Here is a 24,006-nt window from a genome sequence, read left to right as displayed (position 1 = left end):
TCTCCTTATTTAGGTCCCTAGGTAGTTCACTTGGATGAAAAGGAGGGTTTAACTCAAAAAATATTTTTTGTAGGCAGGAATTTTGGTTGGATTTTACTTATGCAAAACTGCAATAAAAAGTCAAATGCTTCAGTAAAATTCAGTTTGCTTTGAAGATACGTGTTCAAATTGTAACATCCTGATAAAAAGAATATGTCTGTGAAGGCACACCTTGGCTAAAAATGAGTCACAAATAAGCTGTCTTGTAAGACATCAAAGAAAATCCATCTCTGAAAGGGGTTTCTCTTTGAGAACAGTTACGATGTTTCCCTGAGATGCATTTGAGATGTCACGCACTTGATGGTACGGTACTATTCCCAAGACTACAGGCAGCTGAAATTTTCAGTAGTATTTAGCATTTTTAATACCTTTTCCTTTATTGACTTTTCAAGCACAATTAAATACTGATCCGACATGGTTCTTAGTGTTCAGACAGAAAACAGTCTGTGTAATACTAAATCTTCAGGAACGTTATTCGTATTTTGGGGGAAATGAGAGGTTGGAGATATGGATCATTGTAGGAGAAAAACATTCTATATGCTATGATAGACATTTCTGCAAGTTCTCTTGTCTTTTGTTTATATTCTGCTCCTGTAGTCTGCCCTTGTGATGCTGTACTGTCACAGTGAAGTTCAGCGTCAGCTTATCAGGAATAAGACTTGAAACAAGAACTTAATATTGCACTCAGCTGCATCGTGGCTAATGCTGTTTCAGCATGTCACTGAATTGTCATCGGCTTCTGCTGAAATACAGACTTAATGATAGTGGTACTTGAACACATGCTATGCAGAAGCTCTAGTAGTTGGATGTGATTTTGCTTGTACACATTCACCTGATAAAGGCATTTTGTACCTGCAGGTATTGGAGCAGTGCCATTTAACCTAATTATCAGTGCATACATAATCTCCTGTAAATTGTAATTGAGCTTCAAAATAAGTAATAGAAAGTTTTTCTAAGGACATACTGTGTCCAAAACATCGCTATTTAGGTACAGCCTGGAAAAGCAGGAATCTTTCTCTGAGCTGCTTGCTAAAGAGCTGTTATGTTCATGCCATGCTGTCTTCTAGGCATATGCATGGCCTGTTTTTTGACTGATTTATGCAAAGAAGTGGCCAGACCAGTTGTTTCAGCAGAGAAGAATCTTAAACATAAGGTCCTTTTAAGGTATCTCAAGACATGCACTCCAAACAGTAACCAATTTTTTTTATTGTTAGCATTATGCTTGGAATTTTTGACCGGTGAATGAAGAGATCATTTTGCACAAACGTCTTTTTAGTCACAAGTTTAAACTGGAATGTGTTCATTTGCCTGATTCCGTGCCTATATTGTCTCTTTTATAGGTCCCTCTGTACAGTAGTGTGCAAGTGGACGTACACTTCAGATGGAGGTTGGGATGACAGTTTCTGGAAAATGATTGGTTTGGAAGATTTGGTGAAGGATAAGTATGAAAAAATAGGTATATCAGGGGGTTGTTTTGTTTTATAAATATACATATACATTAAAAAGTTATATATATATAAAAGATATATACATATATATAAAAAAAAGATATATACATATAAAAAGATCTTTTGCTGTATTATTGTGAATGTCAGCAGAAATGTAGCAGGACTTGATGGAGCTTCAGATGGGTTGATAACAAGGCTGGATGCCCATAGGTAACAGCTTTCCTAAGTATGCTTTTTACTTGGCATTGTCATCAAAAACCGTGTTTAAATTTTATATCTTAGCTAGCCTTTCAGTACTGCTCAGCCTTAACAATAAAGAAGTAAATGGGAGCCTCAGCAATTGATTACATGAAGGAAGCACCTGATATGGGTATATTGGATGGCAGGCTATGAAAAAAAGCCACAACATAATAATTTATAGCTGTTACTGATGGCATGTTTTGCGACCCGTACCAATCTCCCTTATGGTACTTTAAAAAAAAAAATGCTACTTCTGCTTGTTATTATCTTCAGACTGTTTTTTTCACTCTCTTAGAGCCCAAGTTTAATTAGAATGGTAGTCTTGCTAATAGCAATTCCTACAGCAGATACTCATTAAAAGTCCATAATGTTAATATACCAGAAAATTTCCAGGATAACTTTATTAGACTTTACCTGTTAAGTTAATGGACTTTTAATGGATGTCCTAGGCATACATGTCATTAACAAGAATATTACCAGACATGAATTAAAATATGCTCATTCATCAAAGTTAATTATCTGAAATTTCCTTTGATTTTTTTTTTTTAATGTCTAGCACTTTGAACAAGTTTGTACAGCAGTTTAAATGCTGCAACATGAAATGGAAATGGTGTAGGGAGGACTATAGTGAAATGAAATGTAATGAAATCTATAAACTTCTGATAATCACAAAATATACTATGAGTCATTTTCAGGTTATCAGAAAATTGTACTTGAAAGCTTCCTTGAATAGATTTTAGTTCTTCCCCCTGCAACTGAAACTGCTTATGCAAAGGTATAAAACCTACTAGGAGTATTGGGCTTTTAGCTTCCTGAGGTTTTAGTTTGAATACAATTCTTACAACATCTATCACATGTGGCTTTTAGCAAATCTTCAACAAGTTAAAATAAGACTTGCGATAAATACATGTTTTTGCCAGAAAATTGAACATCTCGGCAGCTGGTGGTCTCACAGAAGAGTATTTTTAAAATAAATTATTTATGAAGTGTAAGCTAAGGCTTTAATACAATATTTATGCAATGCACTTCAAGGACAGTGCAAAGCAATTTCCCATTTTAAGTAACTAAACATACATGTTTTAAATGATAAAGCAGCCATTAATAAAAAGGGCTTTTTGTTGTGATGGGAGCCTCATAAAACTAATCTGTATATGGCTCAATATTTAGCAAGACAAAAATCATTAATTTCCAATATCAGGCTTACATTTTTGTTAAAACACAATGCTAACAAAATAAATCACTAAATTAACTTCTGATAGGCATTTCTTGCATGACAAAAATGTTCTCCTGAATTCATGGGGAAAGTGTCTAGTTCCCTCGGCAATTGCGTTGATTTTCAAGAAAGGAACCATAGAATACCTGGGTGCGTCTCGGCTGCAATTGGAGAAGCAGAATCTGACCTCCAGAATTGCACCAAACTGTAGGCTAGCACTTGAAGCTTCTGAAGAGCACATACTTTTACTCACCTTGCGAAATCCTTTGATTTTCAGATTCTTGGGCTGATTACCTTAGGTGTATCCGAAGTATAAGACACTTTGTTTTGCATAATAATGCTGAAACCTGGCCTTAGGTGGAATGTATGCTTATTTCCATGACCATGTCTAACCTTCCCTTTTTTAAAAAGGTAGGTGTTACATTCATTGTATTTAGCTGTGTGATAAAATCACAAAAAAGCAGGACAGTGACCTTCATTTATGCGTCTATGAAGAGGGAGTAAGGAGCACTCTGTACGCATGTGGAAACCAGATAGCAAGTACTCCTTCATTCCTTTGAGTTTATCTTCTAAACTGCACCTATTGGAGTCTCTTGGAAGGGTTTAGCTTTAGAAGGAGACAAAAAGACACCAAAACAAAGCAACTCACTCCCTGTCCAGAAGCTACTCAACAAAGCTGAGGTCTGTGTTGGGTGCTGTGGAAGTGCTTTGCTTTCTGCCACCCCTAATCTTATCAGTGTCCCTGTTCATGGGAAAATAGGAATGGTAACGTTGGCCCAATGAAAGTTTGGGGGGTTTGCTGGAAGGGTCTTGTATAGTGGAAGACCCTTTCCTACCAACTCCCAAGGTGTCGGCGCTGGTGGCGAGGCATCATCACTACATAGACCTCCTCCCAGGAGCCCAATGCCACACTGAGCACAACGAACGTAGCATCACACCTTGCACAAACTCAACTCAAGCTATGTTTATAGTATTACTCCAGAGTGCTGTCCCATAAGTGAACAGTCTCAGCTGCTGTTAACTTCAGCACATTATACAAAAGGAAGGCAATTTGTTTAAGTAACTCATAGGGACAAACAGTCAGAGTGTGCGCTTCCAGGAGGCACATCATAGTGTGCTACGGCTGACAGAAAAGAATTTGAAGCAGTAGACTTAGCTTGCTTGCAGCTTAAGGAACTTGAAATTGCCAGATAACCTAGGTAGGAGTAGGTTGAAGGGAGATTGTACGTGGTCAAAAACTCCTCCTAAAATGAAAACAAAACCAAAAGCCTAACAAGTCTGAAGTAATTCTAGTGGAATTTCCTTTTCTGTTCTCAAGCTTGTCCAAGTCCGTGTATGTCTGCTCAAGGTTTGTTTAGCTCAAATACAAGGATGTATTTTAATGCCTGCACATTCCCCCTGTGAAGAGAAATAATAGTATTTTTCTCACATCTCTCTCCTAAAAGATTAGCAGGATCTGAATCATCATTTCTTTCTAAACAAAGCAAAATGTCACTAGATAAAATTAGAAAAATTTTTTTACTGTAATGAAAGTAAATACATAGTTTACCAGTTTAAAATAGGCAGAAAAGCTATTTGTTTCTTTTTAATCTCTAGTGAAATCATTATTGTTTCCAATCAGAGGGAACTATGGATGAATAGTTACGACTAGACAGATTTCTTTTGAAGTAGCTTTAACTTTCATGACACTGAAAATATTTATGGAAATTACCTGAGAACAACTTCTTTAATGTACATATTTCTTTATTCTGATAAATACACTTTTAAACATCACTTTTAAAATGTCTTGCCCTTTAAAAATATATTTACTGTAATCAGAGTGGAGCTTGTGGTTCCAGGTAGGACACTCCTCTTAGTTTCAGTTTAACTTAACATATGACTTTGTTGATAAGGGAGACCCTCACATCTGACCTTTAGGATCTTCCACAGACCTTTCCCACATCAAGGCATGGGTTCACATGTGAAAATTCCCAGGCCTTTGACATTTTACATTTCTCAGAGCAGACTAACCTTTCAGGGAATCCACATAATAAGTTGCCTGTGTTCCCTTCTGTACATCGTGAATTTACTGATCACATTTGTGAAGGTAAAGAGTGTTATCTGAAGATACTACAAAATTTATTGGTCCCATTAATTTGTCCACCAAGAGAGTAGGAGATGGCTTGTATTCAAAACCACTATGAAAGTGTTGTGTACTACAGGCATTAGCATTTATCTGCTGTGGTGAAAGCACATGATGAGTATCTTTTTGTGGTATTATAAAACCTAGAAAGACATTAACAATTCCGTTAAAATTTCATGTACTATAGACCTCTTAGGGTACTGAAGCATATATTCCATTTGGAGGAAAATGCCTGATAAATTTTCACCACAACCCTCTACTTCAGGGGCTACTTAAGGGACCAAATAATGATTTTTTTATTGAATGGTAATATTTTATGCCAGGTCTTTTTTTGGTTGAAGATGGAGCCTTTGTCTGAGAGAGCATTGCAGGTATTGCAGAATAGGTTTTACTATTCTAGTACATCGTGTGTTGAAGGCTAAAATGCTATCTGTTGTAAAGGGGCATTTATCATCTTCTTTCATCTGTGATGGAGCAGCACACTGATTTTAATGAAGTATTTTTTTGAAAAGCAAGCTTCATACTTGGAAATATAGCCCTTCAACATGATAAGGATTTCATAAACCCATTTCCCAGCTTTTCCTGACTAGGAATTTACAGCCACATCCTCAAAAGAGAATAAATACACAGCTCATACGTATGGGATCTTTATGAACATCAGTGGCAAAACTGAGAAAAGTATTTGGATTGTTTAAATCTCACAAGTTTTGTGGAAATTCAGTGCTTGCCTTGAACTTTGAGTGCTTGAAATTAATATGCTAATGAAAATAACTCTTGCATGGACAGATTGTGATATCAGCAGGTAGGGTTTTGTAGACAACCATTGTCAACAGTCCTGTTCACAAAATGATAAACTCTTTCTTAAAATTACTTGGATTTTTTTCCCTTAAACATTCATATAAGTAAGGAAAACACCCTCTGGTCCTTACACATCTCTCTACTTAAATCCCACTCTGGATGTTTTACCCACTCGTCCTTCTTTGCCACCTTCAAGAAGAATGCTTCCCATTTTCCACAGATTGCCTCAATCCATCTCCAGTAGGATTTCTTCTGATTTTTTTTTTTTTTTTTTTAAATTTTGGCACTGTTTTTTCAATTATGATGGGTTTGACTTGACTCTAAAGTGCATTTATGGTTAGTGGTCTTTACTCCTATACATCAGTACAATAGTGTCACTCTTCCCGCTCCAGCACTCTGACTGTGCTTTAGTGTACAGCCCTAGCACTCTGCAATCTCTTGTCTGTAACTCTTCCCTTAATTCCAGGACTTTGGGGACTAGAAGCTTGATGTTTTCATGTACCTGGGCACCTGTGTACGCCATTTTTGAATGCCCTGAAAAGAAGGATCTGTAGAATTGTAAGACTACGTGGATGTTCTTTTCTAATGCCCTTTCATTTGTAGTACTTATTCATAAATTGGTAACAAAGAAAACCGTATATGATTTGGGACTTTGACAAGATAGCTGTGACTCTCTTGATTGGTGTTTACTCTCATTCTTACTGTGCACAAGCTTTACAATATGCTGGGTTTTCAAATGTAGGTGCAGCTCTGTGTTCCTTTAGGCATTCAAACAAGTGACAAAACAGCAGGCTGTTTATTCATGAACATGTTGGTATATTCTTGCATCTGCCAGTGTCTACTTCCACATACAAAACTAATGAAGATAATGGTATTGTATACCTCACTTTTTACACTTAAATAGAGTATGCTTAGGTTTTGTATTTTGCCAGTAGTGGTCAGCTTTAATATTTAGAAGTTCTACTCATTTATTTACATTTAGGCTGAAAATGGAAGATTCAGTCCAGGGTGGGAGAATACAGTCGATATTAACTTATGCTACAGCAGATGTGAAGGGAATGGTCAATCCATTAGTTCTGCCAGTTTTCTATCTCTTCCAAGGCCTTTGGTGCCAGATCATCTGGAGTATATGGGGGATTTCCTTGAAGGCTGAGAGAAAGGGATGATTTTTTTTTTTTCAGGTCAGCTTGTAGCTGCCAGTTCTTCATAACACTGGATTGTAGCAACGAGCTTGAAACACCATGCTTTGCAAATGGTAGAGAATAATAAGTAAAAAGATTCTGTTAAGTATGGGGTCCCTTTATCTGTCTTTCTTTGGTCTTTTCCTATCCCCAATAAATTACAACACGTTACAATTTCAAACAAAATTAAAAGGATGAATCAGAGGATATTTACACTTACATGCTGTCAAAATCCATGGAATTTGCAAGTGAAGAGTGTTCCAAATATACTAACATTTTTCTGGCTTCCTGCATTTCAGTCCGTCCAAGAGCTGTAGCAGCTGTAAAGGAGCTGAAACTGGCACAGCGCAAAGAGGTTTTAGGGTGTCTCCTTCCTCAGAACTTGAGGCATTATTTCATAATATATGATTCAGCAGTAAGAAGTTAGAAAGAATTTTTCTCAGAAAAGCTACACGTTCCTGTGATTTCTATTTTATTTTCTGTTTTTTCCATCTTGAGGTCACTGAATCACATGAATGGTTGAGGTTAGAAGGGACCTCTGGAGATCATCTAGTTCAGCTCCCCCTGCTCAAAGCAGGGTCACGTACAGCAGGTCGCTCAGGGCTGTGTCCAGTTGCGTTTTGAGTATTTCCAAGGATGGAAACCCCAAGATCTCCCTGGGCAACCTGTTCCAGTGTCTTGACCACCTTTCCTCAATAAAAATATTTTTTCTTTTGTTTAAATGCAGTTTCCTGTATTTCAGTTTGTGCGCGTTGCCACTTGTACTGTCACTGGGTGCCACTGAGAAGAGCCTTGCTCTGTCATCTTTACTCCCTCCCATCAGATATTTATATACACGTTGATAAGATCTGCTCCACCCCCAAGCCTTCTCTTTGCTGGGCTTGAAGTCTCAGCACTCTCAGTTCTCTCCTTGTACGATGTGCCTCTGTCATCTTTGGGGTCCTTCTCTGGACTTGCTCCAGTATGTCCATGTTTCTCCTCTACTGGGAAGTCCAGTATAAACCACAACACTCCAGATGTGGTCTCCTGAGCAGGGAGCAAGGATCATCTCCCTTGGTCTGCTGGTGGCACTCTTCCTAATGCAGCCCAGGAGGCTGTTGGTCGCCTGTGCTGCAAGGGCACATCACTGGCTCATGTTCATTGTCCTCATGGTCCTTTTCTGCCAAGCTGCTTTCCAGACAGTTGGCCTCCAGCCTGTCCTGGTGCATGGGGTCTTTCCATCTCCTGTGCAGAAGTTTGCTTCCCTTGAATTTCAGAAGTGTCCTGTCGGCCAATTTCTCCAGCCTGAGATATTCTTCCTCTTTCCAATAACTTCTTCAATAGGCTGGGCTAAACTCGGGTACCTTCAGGTTTCCTGAGTGACGTTTTCCATTCCTCTTCCACTGTAAGGCAGGGAACCATCATCCACCCTGCTTATCACCAGGTTGAGTCCTGCTGGCAGATGGTACCTTTCCACTTCTCCCTCCTCTCTGCTGCAAGGAGTGAGGAGTACTGTGGTGTTCTTTCATCCTCAGGCCCTGTCCTAGGGTTAGATCAACTAAAAGTAAAAGCTTGGAGCTTTCAAAAAAAAAAAAATATTCCCACTGTCCACTTCCAGAGTTCTGGTCTCAGGCTCTGTCTGCCTGTATTTTCTTCTACTGTAGCAACATTGTGGACTTGTGAACTTTCTCCCTAGTATGAAAACTAGGAGCTTTTTCTCTGAATTTCTGTTTTTAATGGTCATAGGAGAAGCTTTGAGCAGACTTTGAGCCTGTTGTGATTGTTTAATATTTAAATTTCTGAAATATTACCCTCCTTTCTTATTTTTCATACAGTTCTAAAAAAAAGGAAAGGAAAAAAAGCATTTCTCAGAATAGTTCTGGGTCATTTCTTCTTTTTACCTGACTCTTCCTCTCCCTGGTCCTGATTTGTTCTTCATCTTTTTTTTGCTTAAGCCTCATGCCGAGATTGCTTTTAAAACAGAGATGTCGTCTTTATGAGTCAGGATTCGCAAAACCAAAAGACTATTTCAAACAATTTGCCGACTTCCTCCAAGTTAGAGGCTGTTGGACTCCCTAAAATTAATGTTTAAGTAGTTTAAAGTGTATCTTAGAACCAATCTTAATTTTATAATTTCCTGTGTCAGAGAGCCCACTTCAAACTTAAAGGTTGTTGATTGTTAGTTGCTATCATTTCTCAAAATTAATGCATTAATTAAAGAATACACTTTGTTTTTCATCTGAATTTTAACTTCCTACTCCTGTCTGGCAGACTGCAGTGACATGCCTGACCTGCACAGACCAAAATTTTCTACGTTAAAGGAAAACGCTAAGCTGCTTGCGGTTTTTCACCAAAACTCTTATGTGAACTGTCATACTTCTCAATCCTTGTAATTGCTTTCCTGACTCATTTCTGAACCCTTTATAGTGCATCAGTATCTTCTCAGCACAGGTATTAGAACTGGATACTGTGTGAATGTGGTGGGGAATAAAATTGTGCAGGTATCAGAAGCTTAGCTGAAAGATTCAAAAGCGTCCTTTCAGTATCTGATCAGGTTATTTTTGGTCTGTCATTTCTTTCGGTTTTGAAGAAGGGGTAATTATTTCTTCAAAGAGGAGTTGCTATCATGTGAATTATTAAAAACCATCCAGTAATAAAAAACATTCTGTTAAGTAATAATCTGTAATTAATACAAGCTAAATTGCCTGTACAATCGTAGAGATGTACTGTACCAAACTGAAGTCTGATTACTTGCAACTCTGAAAGTATAGCAACAGTCACGTATTCTACATTGATGATGTTTGTATTTAGAGAGACTGTTAGGAATATTGTACTGTAAAGTGCCAGAAATCTAAATTATCAGCCTATTGAAATTACTGTTTGCGAGCAAAAATGTGAGATCAGGTAGCTGAGATTGGATGCAAATACATTGCATCTGGTTACTTAGTAAGACATCCAAACATATGTATTGTAAACCCACGTGCATGTCAGCATAGTGAGTAGTGAACCATGCATTACAAGAGATTTTCATTCTGCACTGTTTCACTGAAATCTAGTAATGAAAACTCAGTCACGTCCATCAATGTACATGCCTAATGATCCAATGATGCAGAATGCTTTTTTTTCTTTTTCTTTTGACCTTTAACCAGGAAAGCTTATTATTTATACATGAAGTAGCTCTCTCTCATTTGGACAAGAAGGCAGTAGGCTTTGTTGAAGTAGGCACCTATGGTCTGCAGACCAATTTACTTTTCAGCGTAATGAATCAGGATCTGCCTGCACATAGGTTGCTTGCTTTTGCCAGTATTTAGCAACCTAATATGTCTGCCTTAAGTAATTACATGTTAGGTAGTTGAGATGTAGTTCAGCCAAAGGCATAAGCTCTATGGGAGAGTGGGATGGAAAGGACCCAAATTAGATTTGCCTCAAGCTCGCATAGACAGAGATGAATTTTGAACTGAAGAAAGCCAAAGTGATTTTGTTTAACCAACTGTTTTTCTCACTTTTAAATAAGCTGGCCTATAATATCACAATTTGTTTTGGTTTTCCTGAATGAAAATTCTGAAGTTTTTAACTGCCAGCTAGGAAATTTTATGGAGGGTATTTCCATATTAAAAAAGCCCCAAATCTGACGGTTTCTAACACCCTTTAACCACCATGCATTCAGTCCTAAGAAAAAATTAATATTATAATTTTATAGTCCGCATCATTATCCTGCTTCGTTCTGATCTTAGTGCTATTTTTGCTAATCAGCTGGGTTAAAAATTGTAGAACAATCAGCCATACATATCTCAGTTAAATGTGAGTATTGTATGTAATTGAGAGGGATATTTGGTAATGTATGTGAGAGAGAGTTGGGACGATGTATCAGAAGAGTTATAATATTATTATTCAGATTCCTTGCATATCCCAGACTTTTGGCATTGTGTGGATTATTATAAAACAGAAAATTGGAGATTGTCTACAAGCTTTATAATGAACAAAGCATCGAGGAGGAAAATCCCTTACATTGCTTATTACAAGATCCATTTGGATGGATGGTGCTTCTTTTTACTAAGGTCCTGTTTCCTGTGATGCTTATTTAGCACCGTTTTGTTTAACTACATAACTTCTTCAATGCATGTTATATATCGCTTATTTAGCAGGATAGCTGTTTCGTGTATTGTCTTTTAAATTAAAAAGCATTTAGATTGTCCAGTTTGGGAGGCTATAAAATGGAGGCAGGATGTACCCTTTGGTTGGGTTTCTTTCTGAGGTTGCTGGGATTTCAACAAGGGCTTGATATATCCAAGTTCGAGTTTGCTTGTGTCAAGTTAGTGAAGAAAAGGGACCTCTCCTTTTGATTTTCTTCCTTTTATATGTACAGCCAGATATAAGTGCTTATGAAATGCAGCCACATTCTGCATGGTAGATGAAAAGCTGTTCTCAGTGAGTATGTCATAGTTGAGTCAGCTGGGCCCCCTGCTGCGCTCTGCTTTTGTTCTTTTTAAAAAGGTCTATGTCCTAAAGTACCTAGTTCTGTTAAATATTAGTAAGCCTGTACGGTGAATTTTGATTACTAAAGTTGACTGAAGATGTATTGTCTGCCTCGTGTGTTGCGTCTGGTAAATAGCTGGTTGCTGTGGTAACCGCCTAAAAAGGTAGAGGGTCGTTGGTACCACATAAATTCTTTAAACAAAACCTGATCATAGCAAATTCTAACATCAGTCTTCGAAGAAGGATAAAAGAGGAGGAAGAGATTCAGACAGCTTTTTCCTTTTGTAAACTCACTGCTTTATAGGGGAAAAAATAGCTAGAAATAGTCTGTCTCGTACCAAATGAAAAAGTGGTGGATTAAGGCATTGCATTAGTGAAACAGCTGTATGAATGTGAAACAGAAAGTTCTCCAGCTTCAGCCATTATGGGTTTGTTTGGTTAGGTCTAATTTTGGAAGTCATTATAGCAAAGGTAAATGACTTGCACAGGAGACTACTGTAAACAAAAGACTCGATACATTTACTTTGGCAGGAGCCTTGAGAAGACTCGGTCCTTTCACTGCCTCTTTTATGCAGCCTTCTGTAATACTCTCACTGCCCGCCTCTGTATGCAGGCGGTTCTCATTTCCCTTCCTCCCTCTCTGACAGCTTCTTTCCCCTGACAGGTAGGATTTAAGGGGGGCAGCACCTGCCCTTGAAACGCTGGTGTGTCGCTGTAGAATACCTTTATTTTTATAGTGGCTGTCCCTTGACTTCTAAAGCCACTGTGTTTTGCTCAAGTAAGAATCTATTCCTTCTCTCCCTCGCTAGTACTGGAGTACAATCTGTTTCAAATGCTTTACTTTTTAATTGTGGCTCCTCTTTGGTTGCTTTTTGTGTTTTTTATCTTGTCATTTAATAGCTTTCTACCTACAGATTCTAGGGATACTGATGCTTAGCTGAGTTTTCTAGTTTTTCAGTGAAGAGTATAGCATGAGAAATTATAATTCCCTTTCCAGATCTCTACCCATGTGGTTAAGTCAAGGCTCTGCCCATTCCACACCTACTTACTCACACTTGTGTGGGTGGGGAGGCAACTTAAACTTCATGATGACAGAAAGAGTGCCCATGCAGAGCCTGCTTCTTCTCTTTTACAAAGCTCCTCGTGAACATACCGTATGGGTGTAGCAGAGTTTTCATCGATTTGTAAAGCTGGGAGGATGAAGTAGGGGGGCAGAGGCAGTATCCTCTCCTTGCTGCACTCACTCACTGGCACCTCTTTTCTGCTCTCCCTGACTGTTGGGTGACCTAGGAGACTCCCCTTTGCAGTCTCTGTCGTGGGTGACTTCTGACTGCTGTCGCTTCCCGGATTGTCGGGAAGTGCTATTCAGTCAAGGAATAATTGCAGGTTTACCTTGACTCATAAAGCAGATGGGGCATACTCTACTGTTAATTCATTTTTTTAAAATACAAGATTATAATGCTGCATCTTCAAATCACAAGAAGCTCATCCCTGCACGTTCTCACACACTTTATGTTCATTGGGGATAGCAATGCTGCTGGTCGTTCTGACATATAACTAGTACCAAAGAAATCTATAGAGTCATTTTCTACTGCTGCTGTAGAAGAGAAGATTATCTTTATCTCTGAAATTGCTCCCTTAGTGCTCATTAACTAGAAATACAGTAATTGAGAAGCTGGTAGGAAAAGGTTTTGTCTAATAGTAGCCCTGATCTCTAAAATGGAGTTTAACCACATAATAATTACACACTAAAATGTTTGACCAGTATGACTGATATAAACAAGCCAACCATGGAATTCAGTGCTTGGAAAGAGGTTTTATTTCAGATTAATTTCATCTCATGCTGTATATACGAGATATTTGTATGCTTTCAGGTCAGGCGACTGATTCTGAAGAAAAAGATGTGGTTTTAGCTGCATGAACTCTTTTGAACTTCCTTCCACCTGCAGGATCTTTGAATGTCAGGAGAAGCAAACAACTTTGTTTTACTGGTATTATTCTCCAATGTCTTAAAAAAACAGAAAGGTAATACAAAAGTTCTCTTAAAGAGAAACATCCTGCTCTCCAACTTATTGGGGAAAAAATGCAAAAGATACACCTCTTGAAAAAGCTAGCATAATGCTTTGACTTTACACCAAGAATTAATAAAATACAGACTTTTTTCCCCTGGATAGTTTAATGTCATCACTTCCTTCTGTAAAAGCTAAATGGTGAGGTTTGGTTACTGCCCCCAATATTTGAATATAAACCCAATGTCAAGTGCAAAAGTTTTGGCTATACATACTTGTTTTAAATTTCCAGTATTAGATTCAGCCTAGCATTTCAGAGGCGGCGGTGTGGCTGTCAATAGGATAGAAACTCTTGAAGAAACGAACACTGAGAAGTTGTGTGTGCTGTCTAATCACAAAGGGCTCCATACACTGCATCCTTCAGGAAGCGGGCACTTTCCTTAAAGTGAAGAACCAACATCATCTACAGCAAAGACAAAGGTCTAAGTGATATGTAAAACTGAAGACCCATTTTCCACCCATGAATTTAATATCATAACCTTCTTTTCATCTAACAGTGAGGTAGTATAACTGTATTTCTAGAAGATGCTCATGGGCATTAGTGTATTCCTGATATTTGATGATATGCTCTTCCTCTTAATTAATCTCTACTATGGAGAATGTTTTACTTCGCTTTCTACACATCAGAATGTGCTTTAGGTGTAACATTCTCAATAGAATTGACTGTGAAAATAGACTTGTTTTATTTTAAAAAGGAGTTTTGTCAACTCTGCCCAGATTTGCTGAATTTAGTAAATGCTACAGATATGTACTAAAAGCCATGGTATTGGCAGGGAGGTATATGGGAGCTCCCACTGTGCCTTTCACTGCTTCTCACCCACCAAATCTTTAGATAAATAGGGAAGTGTGTGCGGTTCCAGGAGCTGTCAGTCTCATTGCTTTGGCTGTGGTTATACTCAGCAGCCAGAGAGGAGGCTGTCGGGGGGGTGTCCTTAAATTCTGAAAGTTTAATGATTCTAGATTTGTTCTTCTAAGCTCTGAGCAATTTCTATCACCTTGATTTAATTATTGAAACAATCTCTTTTTGCAAGACAAAACTTAATGTGCATTATGGTGGTGGCAGAGACAAATGCAGATGGGACCTGCCACCAGGCTCCCTGGTGACAGGACTGAGAGGGAAGGGTTGATTGCTTGTGTTTGGGGTGCCCATAATGTTCTTCATTCTTCGTAAGGCCAGTGAAGACTCAAAAAGGGATTATTTCCTCAGAGTCTGTGAGGAAATACCGCTGCAATAGGAGGAATTTGCTGCTTAAGCCAGTTTCTTTTTCAGAGTTTCTGTTACTATAGGCACCTTATTCCTAGCAGAAACTGCTGGAAAGGATGGAAATGGAAAAAAAATTGGCCCCTGCCTTGTGCAACAGGTGCCGTTTTCAGTTGTGGGCATGGGCTGAGCTGAATCTTGTTCACATGCACAGAGAATGGCTGCAGGCAGCCTAGTCAGTCCCTACCACAAGAACTTAGGATTTCTGCATAAGTATTTCATACCTCTTGGAAAGATGCCACGCAGAATTTAATTGCTCGTGGTGAAATCTTTCTCTGTGGTTAGATAGGACATTGAATACGTTTGAACTTTCAAATTGCTATGGGACAGCCTGATCTAGCATGGTTGTATTTAATATACAGACAGATAATGAAAGATACTTCTTAATCAGATAGAGTTCTTTGATGCACCTTTTTGTTTTAAACACTAACTTGAGGGAGAGGAAGGGAGTTCTTGTAATAACATACACATTTGTTTTTCTGTTTAGTAAATTGACAGGTGTTTGGTGTTTCTTGTGTCTGCCCAGGAAACCACGTCTTGTCTCCTGGAGAGTCTGTTGGAAAAGGCCTAACGCCAGAAGCTGCAAAAGATCTCGGTCTCCCTGAAGGGATTGCAGTAGCAGCATCTCTCATTGATGCACATGCTGGAGGAATAGGTACTCAGTCATGTATTTACTATCCTTGGAAACGGGAATGTATTGATTTTATTTTAGAAAGCTATTTTTCTCACAACCTGATTTGTATCCAGCAATTTGCTCTGATGCTATTCTTATAAAGAAGCATAACTACATTAAAAAAACCCTCACAATAACTGCTAATATTGAATATCTGTTTATAGAAAGGGGCTATCATCACTGTTTATTTCTTTTCAGCTGGATTTCCAAATTGTTTGTTAACTTCTGCTAGTTCCACTTTGAATTCCTGAACTGAAACACCATTGCGTTGGCATGCCAACGTGCTGAGAGTTTGCATCTTCTGTGGCTCAAGACTTTGGGGATAGGCAAGAAAAATAAAAAATTAACATTCTAAGGGAGAAGTCTCATATCTGAGATTTGTTCATAGTTAGTCTTCCTTCTTAGTTTCAGAAGCGATTCATGCTTTGTTTAAATAATGCAATAGAGACTTTTTCATGTACATTTATGCTAGCACAATGTGGGATATATACCAAAACCACTGCTTTTGGGGTTAGAATATGTAAATATTGTGTATCTAAACTAGCAAACAAAAGTAGAGGGCGAACTGGCCACTGCACAGCATTCCTCTTCTGCGACTTTATCCATAACTGGAGTGGGAGGCCTGATGCTTAGATTTTTTTCTTTTCCAGCACCATATTCTGATATGCCCAGTTTCAACTGTGTTGAAATATATTTGGTGAGGCTCAATGGCTTCATTTTCTTATTATGCTGTTTGGCCTTATCTAAATACAGTCAATAACAAAGTGATTCAATGTGACATTTTCAGCAGGTAATTGAGGTTTTTTTAGTTTGATAGTTTAGAAAAAAGTCTTACCTCAGAAAGTTTCAGTGTTACTGAAACAGTACTATTCAATGGAAATCTATTGCTTATCAGAGTATTTTTCTCCAGATCTAAATGAAATATGATTAGCCGCTAAAGTACCAGTTTTGTTTCAAATATTTTGTGGTGTTTTAAATCTCATTTGTTCTTGTAGAAGTTGTGGCCTGGAACTTTTTAAATGTTTAAATCCATTTACTTTGCTTCTGATAACTGTTTCTGATGAGGTTAAGTAATCAAGTAGGTTGCTTTTCTTACTACCTCAGAAAGATTAGATAGATGTGTCCTACTATTATGACTTACTTAAAAATTTGTTTGTGTCAATTAGTATCCTAATTGCATAAAAATGTGTTTAAAAGTATGTGCCCTCGCAGTTTTGTGTTCTTGAAAAGGATGTAATAATAAGCTGGCCTGAAATAATGAACTTGCTGAAAAACTAGATTGTCACAGAGCACGTGAAAATGACAGTGGAGGGTCCTCGTTTAATTGGCATCATTACGTGAATACTGGATTCAGAGCACAAAAAGTTTGCCCAGTAAATTTCATACGCTGAAATCAATGAATCAAATTTAAAGAAGAATAGAGAGCTGTTCATTTGCTATAGTGTTCTGTAAAGAAACTCTAACATTAGAAATATATAGCTACTGGCATCCAACAGAGTAAGACTTCAGTGGATAGAGGCAGTCTGCTTATGCTAGTCCTGTTTATCAGAATACGTTTTCCCAGATGGCACCACAAATACTAGCAGACTACTGAAATCATTGCCAGGAGAGAAGAAATGCATAGGTTGTTTTTAGAGAGGGAAAGAGGCATTACAGAGGGAAGAGTCAGTAACGCGATGGGAGAACCTGCATGCTAATCACATGATAAGTAAGTAGTGTCTGGGAAAAGAGGAAGATTTAAGACGGAGCTCATCCTTCTTGAATATGGGAAGGGTAGGGAAACTAGTAGAAAAGACAGTAAAAGGGAAAAGATCTGGATAGCAAAAGAGACAGCAGGAGCAAAAGGAGAGCTGGAGATTGCAAATGTGTGTAAAGAGAATGAATAGCTCCATCTCAAATACTGAATAGCTCTCCTTCATACATAGCTGTTAATAACAAGAACGTTAATCTTTTTCAAGTCTAGTTTAACATACAGTGTGTAGAATACAGACCTGAAAATCCTGAAGGAAAAACAGAAAAGCAAAGAGAGGACACAGATAATAGAACCAAGAAGTGAAACTGTGTTCTGATTAAAAAATACTAAGGATGGCAATGCACTAAAGCATATTAATCTTTTAACAATGAAAAAAAGGGTCACAGAAGTAAGGAAAATAGAGAAGAGAGATTTGAAACAGTGAATTAAAATGTGAAGATATTGGAAATAAATAACTCTTGTAGTTGATGTAAAACTTTTGTTTTGAAAAGGTGCTGATGTGTGTTTTAGTGCTTACTCTGCTATGATTTGTATTGAAATATTGACGTTTACAATTTGTTTGAAGGATATGACCTGTATATTGGTAAGCATTAGATTAGTCTGTGGGACAACAAAATCCAGTGGGTGTCATTATTCTTATTCTTGAACACATTCTGCTGGTTGTTTTAAAAATAGTCTGAAAAGGGGTCTTTCGTATCCAGCATGCTAAACCAAAATGACATGATGGACATTTTGTCTTCAGTGTTAATAACTTTTGACGCACTGTTCAGATCTGCTTTTGGCTGGATATAAAGTGTGTTTTTGTGGACAGGTTCCTGAAGTTTATGAAAGCTTCAAAGTTTTGAGTAAAATAAGGTAAAAATAAATAATTATGTAATACGTCTGTCTGTGGAGGTCATCTCTGACTCCTGAATCAGTCCATCTGGCACCTATTATGGAAAAGTAAAAATCTAAAAGCCGAGTAGTTATGTCTTACATTTTGACCTACTGTACCAATTTAAAAGAGCCCACAGATAAAAATGTGAGTATAGGAGGCCTCATGTTTTAGGGAGTCTGGCCATACTCTAGGGCAAGTCTTTAGGGACTGGCCTCATAAAAATAACGTTTACATTGCATCTTTTAAAAAGATATCATCAATGTTTCCGCAAAAGTAGATAATTTATTGTACAGTATCTAAAATACTTTGTCACTGTGGAAGAGATCCAAAAGCATGCAATCCAATGCTAAGCATTGCCTGCTTTTCTAAAATTTCTGTTTGTGTGGTATACAGACTTCTTGTTCTCAATCTCTCTTGAGAATCTGCAAAAGATTTTGACTCTGCCTCAGAGTATGAAAAAATCCAACAAAGTTCAAGGTGAAAGTGACTTATAATAGCAACTAAATTGTTTTTAGTGAATAAAAATCTAAGCTTTCATTATTATGAGAATATTCCAGACTTACTTGCTGTCTGACTTCAATAAATCACAAATAGGAAGACTCAAGCAACTCTAAACACTAGTAAAGCCACTGATAAATCCCACTGATTTTAAAAAGGCCCAGAATGCATATTTTGGAGAATGCATGTTTTATTAGTGATTAAAAATATCTAAACATGAGGCTCTTCAATTTTGTATTGTTTATGAAAATACATTTACAACATATGCTGACAATTCAGTTTAATAGATTTGTTGTTCCCTCTGAGGTGTGAACAATATTTTTAACTCCTTTAAGAAATTCTATTACAGTGTTGCCTAGTGCAGGGAATTGCCTTTTAGACAACCCTATCCAAAATTCTTAATATGAACTTATGCATGTCTGTGTTTGAGCAGTGAAAAATAAAGCCGGAGAGGTAGAAGCCATACTTTTAGCTTTCTTTTGTTCCTTACAAATAAACTGTGTGTATGACAGCTATGCTACTACATAGTTACAAGCCAGCTAGGATAAAGGGACATAAGGACAGATTTTTAAAGACTGTACAGTTTTAGACCTTAATTTTCTGATTATTTAGGTAACTTCCAACAATAATACCATGATAACCATGGCAACCATGATAAGACAAACCCCCACAGACCGATTTAATAACAGAATCTTGCAGTGGTGACCTAAACAAGAAGGTGTTAATGAAATGTAGCATACTAACCAGCAGTAACACTTGGCATCTTTTACAATGTCCAGCAAATGCTTTCATGTTCCTTCTACAGTGAGGAGAAAGATTTTTTTTTTTTTTTTTTTTTTTTAGCAGGATTGGCAAACTCATCGCTAGACTGCACATCACAAATGCAGATGCAATGCACAGTCTGGTGACCAGTTTCCCAGTTGAAAAGTAATGCTGAAGAAAAAAAAAGGACAAACAAAAGAATATTACTTGTTGGGCTGCTGCATTTTGCTGGGTGCAGCACAACGTGATGCAAGAATGCGACCTAGGAGAGGAGGAGGACAGGGCAGGATTTCCACTTTATCCTCCCCTTAAGTGAATTAAGCATGATGTGATGCATACTGAAGCCTGGCTGTAGGTCTGCCCCATTCTGTAAGCAAGCTCCTGGCTCTCCTCTGGCATCTCCTGGAGTATGTTTCTGCTGCGGGCTGAGTGCTTGCAGATTTTGTCCTCCTTCCTGTCCTGTCCTGCATGCAGAAGCTCCTCAGAGCCAAGCACAGTTCCTCTAAGGGAGGGAGTAATCTTCCTTTAGATGGTTCTGACATGGACAGAACAGCAGCAGCAGTCAAGACAAGAAAACTGGCAGCCTTCCAGTCTCCTGCCAAGTTACCCCTTTCTCCAACTCATCCCCTGACAAAACACATCATACAGTATATGCATGATAAACTGTGAACAAGTAAACGTATCTGCAGTCTACTGTAGTGCCTTTCACAACAGGACAGTCTCTTATTCCGCAGGTTAGTTTATTACCTAACAGAATAAAAGTCAGGTTATAGTCGAAATAACATTTAAAAATTATGATGATAAACATGAACATAGAAGAAATCATCTTGTGTCCTCGTGTATCTGGAATAAAAATACATTTTAATATGATTTGATAGAATAACTTTGTTTATTGACTAAGTAGACTGATTTGTAACAGTGGTGATACTTGGCAATTATTTGCGTACAGAAAAGCTCTGTTTTTTGGGGGTTGGCTTGCTCTTCTTTAAAATAGAATTTTAATTTTATTTTAATAGGAGTAATTGGAGCAGATGTGAAAGGACATAACCTGCCATGTGAAAACCAGCCAATTACATCCCGAGTTGCTATGATCTGTGGAACATCTTCATGCCACATGGGGGTAGGTTGTATGCATAGTCCTAATTTGTACAGAATAAAGTAACTCATGTTTTTGAAGGGAAAAATGACCTTTGTGCTTCTCAGCCGTGAATTTTTTCTGGTATTTCTAACTTTACCTTTGGATATTAATTATATATTACCATGCATTTGCTTTTAAGCAAGAACTTTAATAGTAGTAGAAATCAATACTGAAAAATGACATGGAAAGTAAAAACCACGATGCTAGAGTGGCTTAAAGAGCAGCCTGAAATCTGAGCCAAAGACTCTGAGCTTGAGTTATCTGTGACAAGCCTGTCACTAATGTGTTACAGAATAGTGTCTTTGGAGAAGGAGTGCATGTCTTCAGTCACAGCCCTTCTCCCCCACCTCTTCACTAAATCAATATAAATCCTTCTACCTCTGAAAGTTGCCATGATGCATAGAATTATGATATGTATCATGACTAAAAAGAAAGAAAAACCCCGATAAGCAATTTTCACTTTGCTAATTTTTCTCAGTGAATTAATACAAAAGCTTTTTCTGAGATTGCAATTAAAATTTAGTGTCTGCTTTTGAAATTTATACCTTTTTAAAATGTATGAGTCTGAAAGCATTCCATTTAGATAAGTACCCTTTTCTGCCACATTTTTTATTTAAAACTCATTTCGGTCTTAAATTTAGACTGATTATAATTTGGATTTTTCTTAAATGAGCAAATGGCAATGGGAGTGCTAGAGGTTTTTAGAGAAGACTAACATGCTTCATGGAGAGAGCTCCAGTAGAGAAAAAGAAAGGAAGCTGGTAATAAAACGTCAGGCTGAAGAGTAAGTTAAGTTGTCTTCGTAGTAACAGCATGAGTACATGGTGATCTTGAGCATGAATAAATGGTCATCTTGTCACATGGATTGTAGTTCAGCAAAGCATTTAAGCACATAATTGAATTTAAAGATGTGAATAATCCCAGTATTGTGAAGCAGAGTATTTAACAAAAGCTTAAATCCTGTAGACCAGCTGAAATGTATGTGGATTCCTTCCTAAACAGGAGTTTTGAACCTCACACTCCACCACTCTTAGCTTACTTGGTCTCTGAAAAATTACATTGGTATCTCTTTGTCTATCATGGTGCGGGTAGGGCACCCTGCAAATACCAGCTTTGGGGGAAGATGTCACCCTTCGAGCCTGCCACTGCTTTTATTATTTCCAGTGTTTCTGATGGAAGTTTCTGCCCTTTCAGAAGCAGCTGTTTGTGTGAACTCTTCCTAACCTGCTTCATTTAGCTGAGTTAGTTTAAATAGTTAAAGTGAGTAGGGTTAATAGAGACATAATACTGGACCAAAATGAGCTGAGGAGCTCTCAGACAGTTTCCCTAAAAGGTCTAAGGGCAATGTTGAGCAGCTGGAAATGGGCCAGCTGGTTCTAACTTATTCCTTTAGTATAAACTAGCCCTGGAGGAGAAGATGTGTGTGGTTATTTATGAATTTTTAATGTATGTATATTGGTAAGTTCTAATGTAGACCCTGTTCACTACTAGAGTTTGTTTTGCTTCCCAAACTAGAGCATGGCATATCAGTATAAACACTTTCACAGCACTTTTTGTGTGCATGCTTCACGACCATGAGAGATGTGGCTTCATTAAATGTGCTAATGTAACAAAAGTGACATGATAAAGTCCATGTTGATGTTAATCAATGTTCCGTTGTGTCATTAAAGCAACCCCAAAGTCATACACAGACTGCACACTATAGACAAGGTAGAACATTTTAAGGCTCTTAATCACTTGAATGCAAACTCAGGAATAGATGCTTGTGTAGTTTTTGGCTAGATTGAAGTAGATTTTTATTTAAATGTAACTACTCAGCATTTTATAATCATTTCCTTAACTGCCTGCCTTCACTCATCTGTTCAGAGGTATAACAATCTCTAGCCAGCAGACAATAAGCAAATTCTGAATTTCTCTGGATTTAATCTGTGACTTTGTTTTACCGTTCTTTTATCTATTACCTGCACAGGCTGCATGAAGTGAATGTAGAGCATACGGAGCAGTTGTATTTGTGTTTTAATGAGACTTATATGCAGCTGCATTTGGCTGAAATTAGCTGTTCCTTTTTTTAATTAGGGCTATAAAATGAAAGTATATTATACTTGTGTTTTGATAGAAATATATATTTTCTCTCTCCGTGTGCACCAAGGGACCCTCAGGGCTACAGAGATTAATCATCGAGTTTAATTTAATGCAGTGGGAGAGAGACCTGTGTGGTCAGGCGGGCATTAAAAAGTGCCTTTGATCTGCCTCAGGTGCACTGAGCCCCAGTGAGCCAGCAACAATAATACCTTTGTGAGATGATCAGAGACGAGAGAGGGAGAAAATGGCCTGTGTGGAAACTCAAGGCCGTCCTTTGTTGTGGTTCTGGCAAACGAAAGAGCCAACTGTCAGGAGAAATTCAGAAAACAGAAAGCAGGGTGAAAGTACGGTTGGATTTCTTTCAAGGGATTGTAACAGGAAACTGTTCAAAATTATCTGCTATGCCTTTCTTTTTCCCCCCCTTCCCACTTTTTTGGTGAGGCTAGGGGTACTACTCTTGGTGTATGTGTGTTGGTACAGTATTTCCATTCTCTAGACCAAATACTCTGTGAGTCACCAAAGCAGTTATTGCTTGAACACAGCATTTACTTTAAACTTTAAGAGAAACTACTCCATGACCCAGTTTTCATTACCTCAAGGACTCTAGAGATCTTGAACAAAAGACTTTGCTAATCATGCCTTTGATATTTTAGAAAGTACAAATGTGGAACCTAATTTTACTCATGGCTATAATAGTTTAATTTGTGGTAGAACTACCATTTTTAAGTGAGAATACGCTTTTGGAATTAACCACTGACAGTTTGGGGTAATCAGGCACACACAAAGCATTTTGTGTTTCTGTTGAGATACTTGAATAGCTCATGAAAGAAGCAAAAAGCATGTTGTAATTAGGTTACTGATCCAAGTCCAGGTCTGAGTTGGTAGTTGCTGAAAGTCACTGCCACCTCAGGGCTCATCCATTATCCATGAGGAAAAAGAAAAGAAAAGATGGTTTTCTGAATATTTTTGGACAGTTATTCATTTTACATGATTCTCTCCCTCCTTTGCCCTAGCAAAAGTCATCAGCAGAATTTGCATTTGGAAAAGCGGTCCTTTTACTTGTGAAGGATTGTCCCTTAGTTTAGGGCTGGGATTCATTTGCTGTCGCTTTGATCTGTCTGTGCAGCGTAGGTATTCCTTTCAAGTGATGGATACTCGGTGGCTGACTTTTCTGAGTGGGCTGCCGCATGTCATCACGCTTTGTAGACAGGGTCTATAAGCTCCAGCACCCACATTTAGTTTTGGAACTTTTAGGAGAATTTCCTTGTGTAGCCATGGCGATTACACAAAATCCATAAGTAGTTTTTCACAGTAAAATAGCAGCAAGTTTGAGGCCTTGAAATAGGAGCTTGCATATTATTCCTAAGTAGTTGTTTGCATGGGTCTAACAGACATGC

The 24,006-nt window shown here is 37.9% G+C and overlaps 1 protein-coding gene across 1 annotated transcript in view; it reads left to right on the top strand.

Annotated features, from left to right (window-relative positions):
- FGGY (FGGY carbohydrate kinase domain containing) overlaps nucleotides 1-24,006 on the top strand; it is a 149,736-nt gene that overhangs the window by 54,957 nt on the left and 70,773 nt on the right. The window contains exons 6-8 of the mRNA XM_075155678.1: nucleotides 1,380-1,495; nucleotides 15,353-15,481; nucleotides 20,406-20,509. Of these exons, the coding sequence (XP_075011779.1) occupies nucleotides 1,380-1,495; nucleotides 15,353-15,481; nucleotides 20,406-20,509 (349 nt within the window). The remainder of the gene's footprint in view (nucleotides 1-1,379; nucleotides 1,496-15,352; nucleotides 15,482-20,405; nucleotides 20,510-24,006) is intronic.

This window comes from Calonectris borealis, chromosome 8 (genome assembly GCF_964195595.1).
Source record: "Calonectris borealis chromosome 8, bCalBor7.hap1.2, whole genome shotgun sequence".
Taxonomy (NCBI): domain Eukaryota; kingdom Metazoa; phylum Chordata; class Aves; order Procellariiformes; family Procellariidae; genus Calonectris; species Calonectris borealis.
The sequence above is the reverse complement of the archived record's forward strand: the minus strand, read 5'-3'. Positions and strand labels throughout refer to the sequence as shown.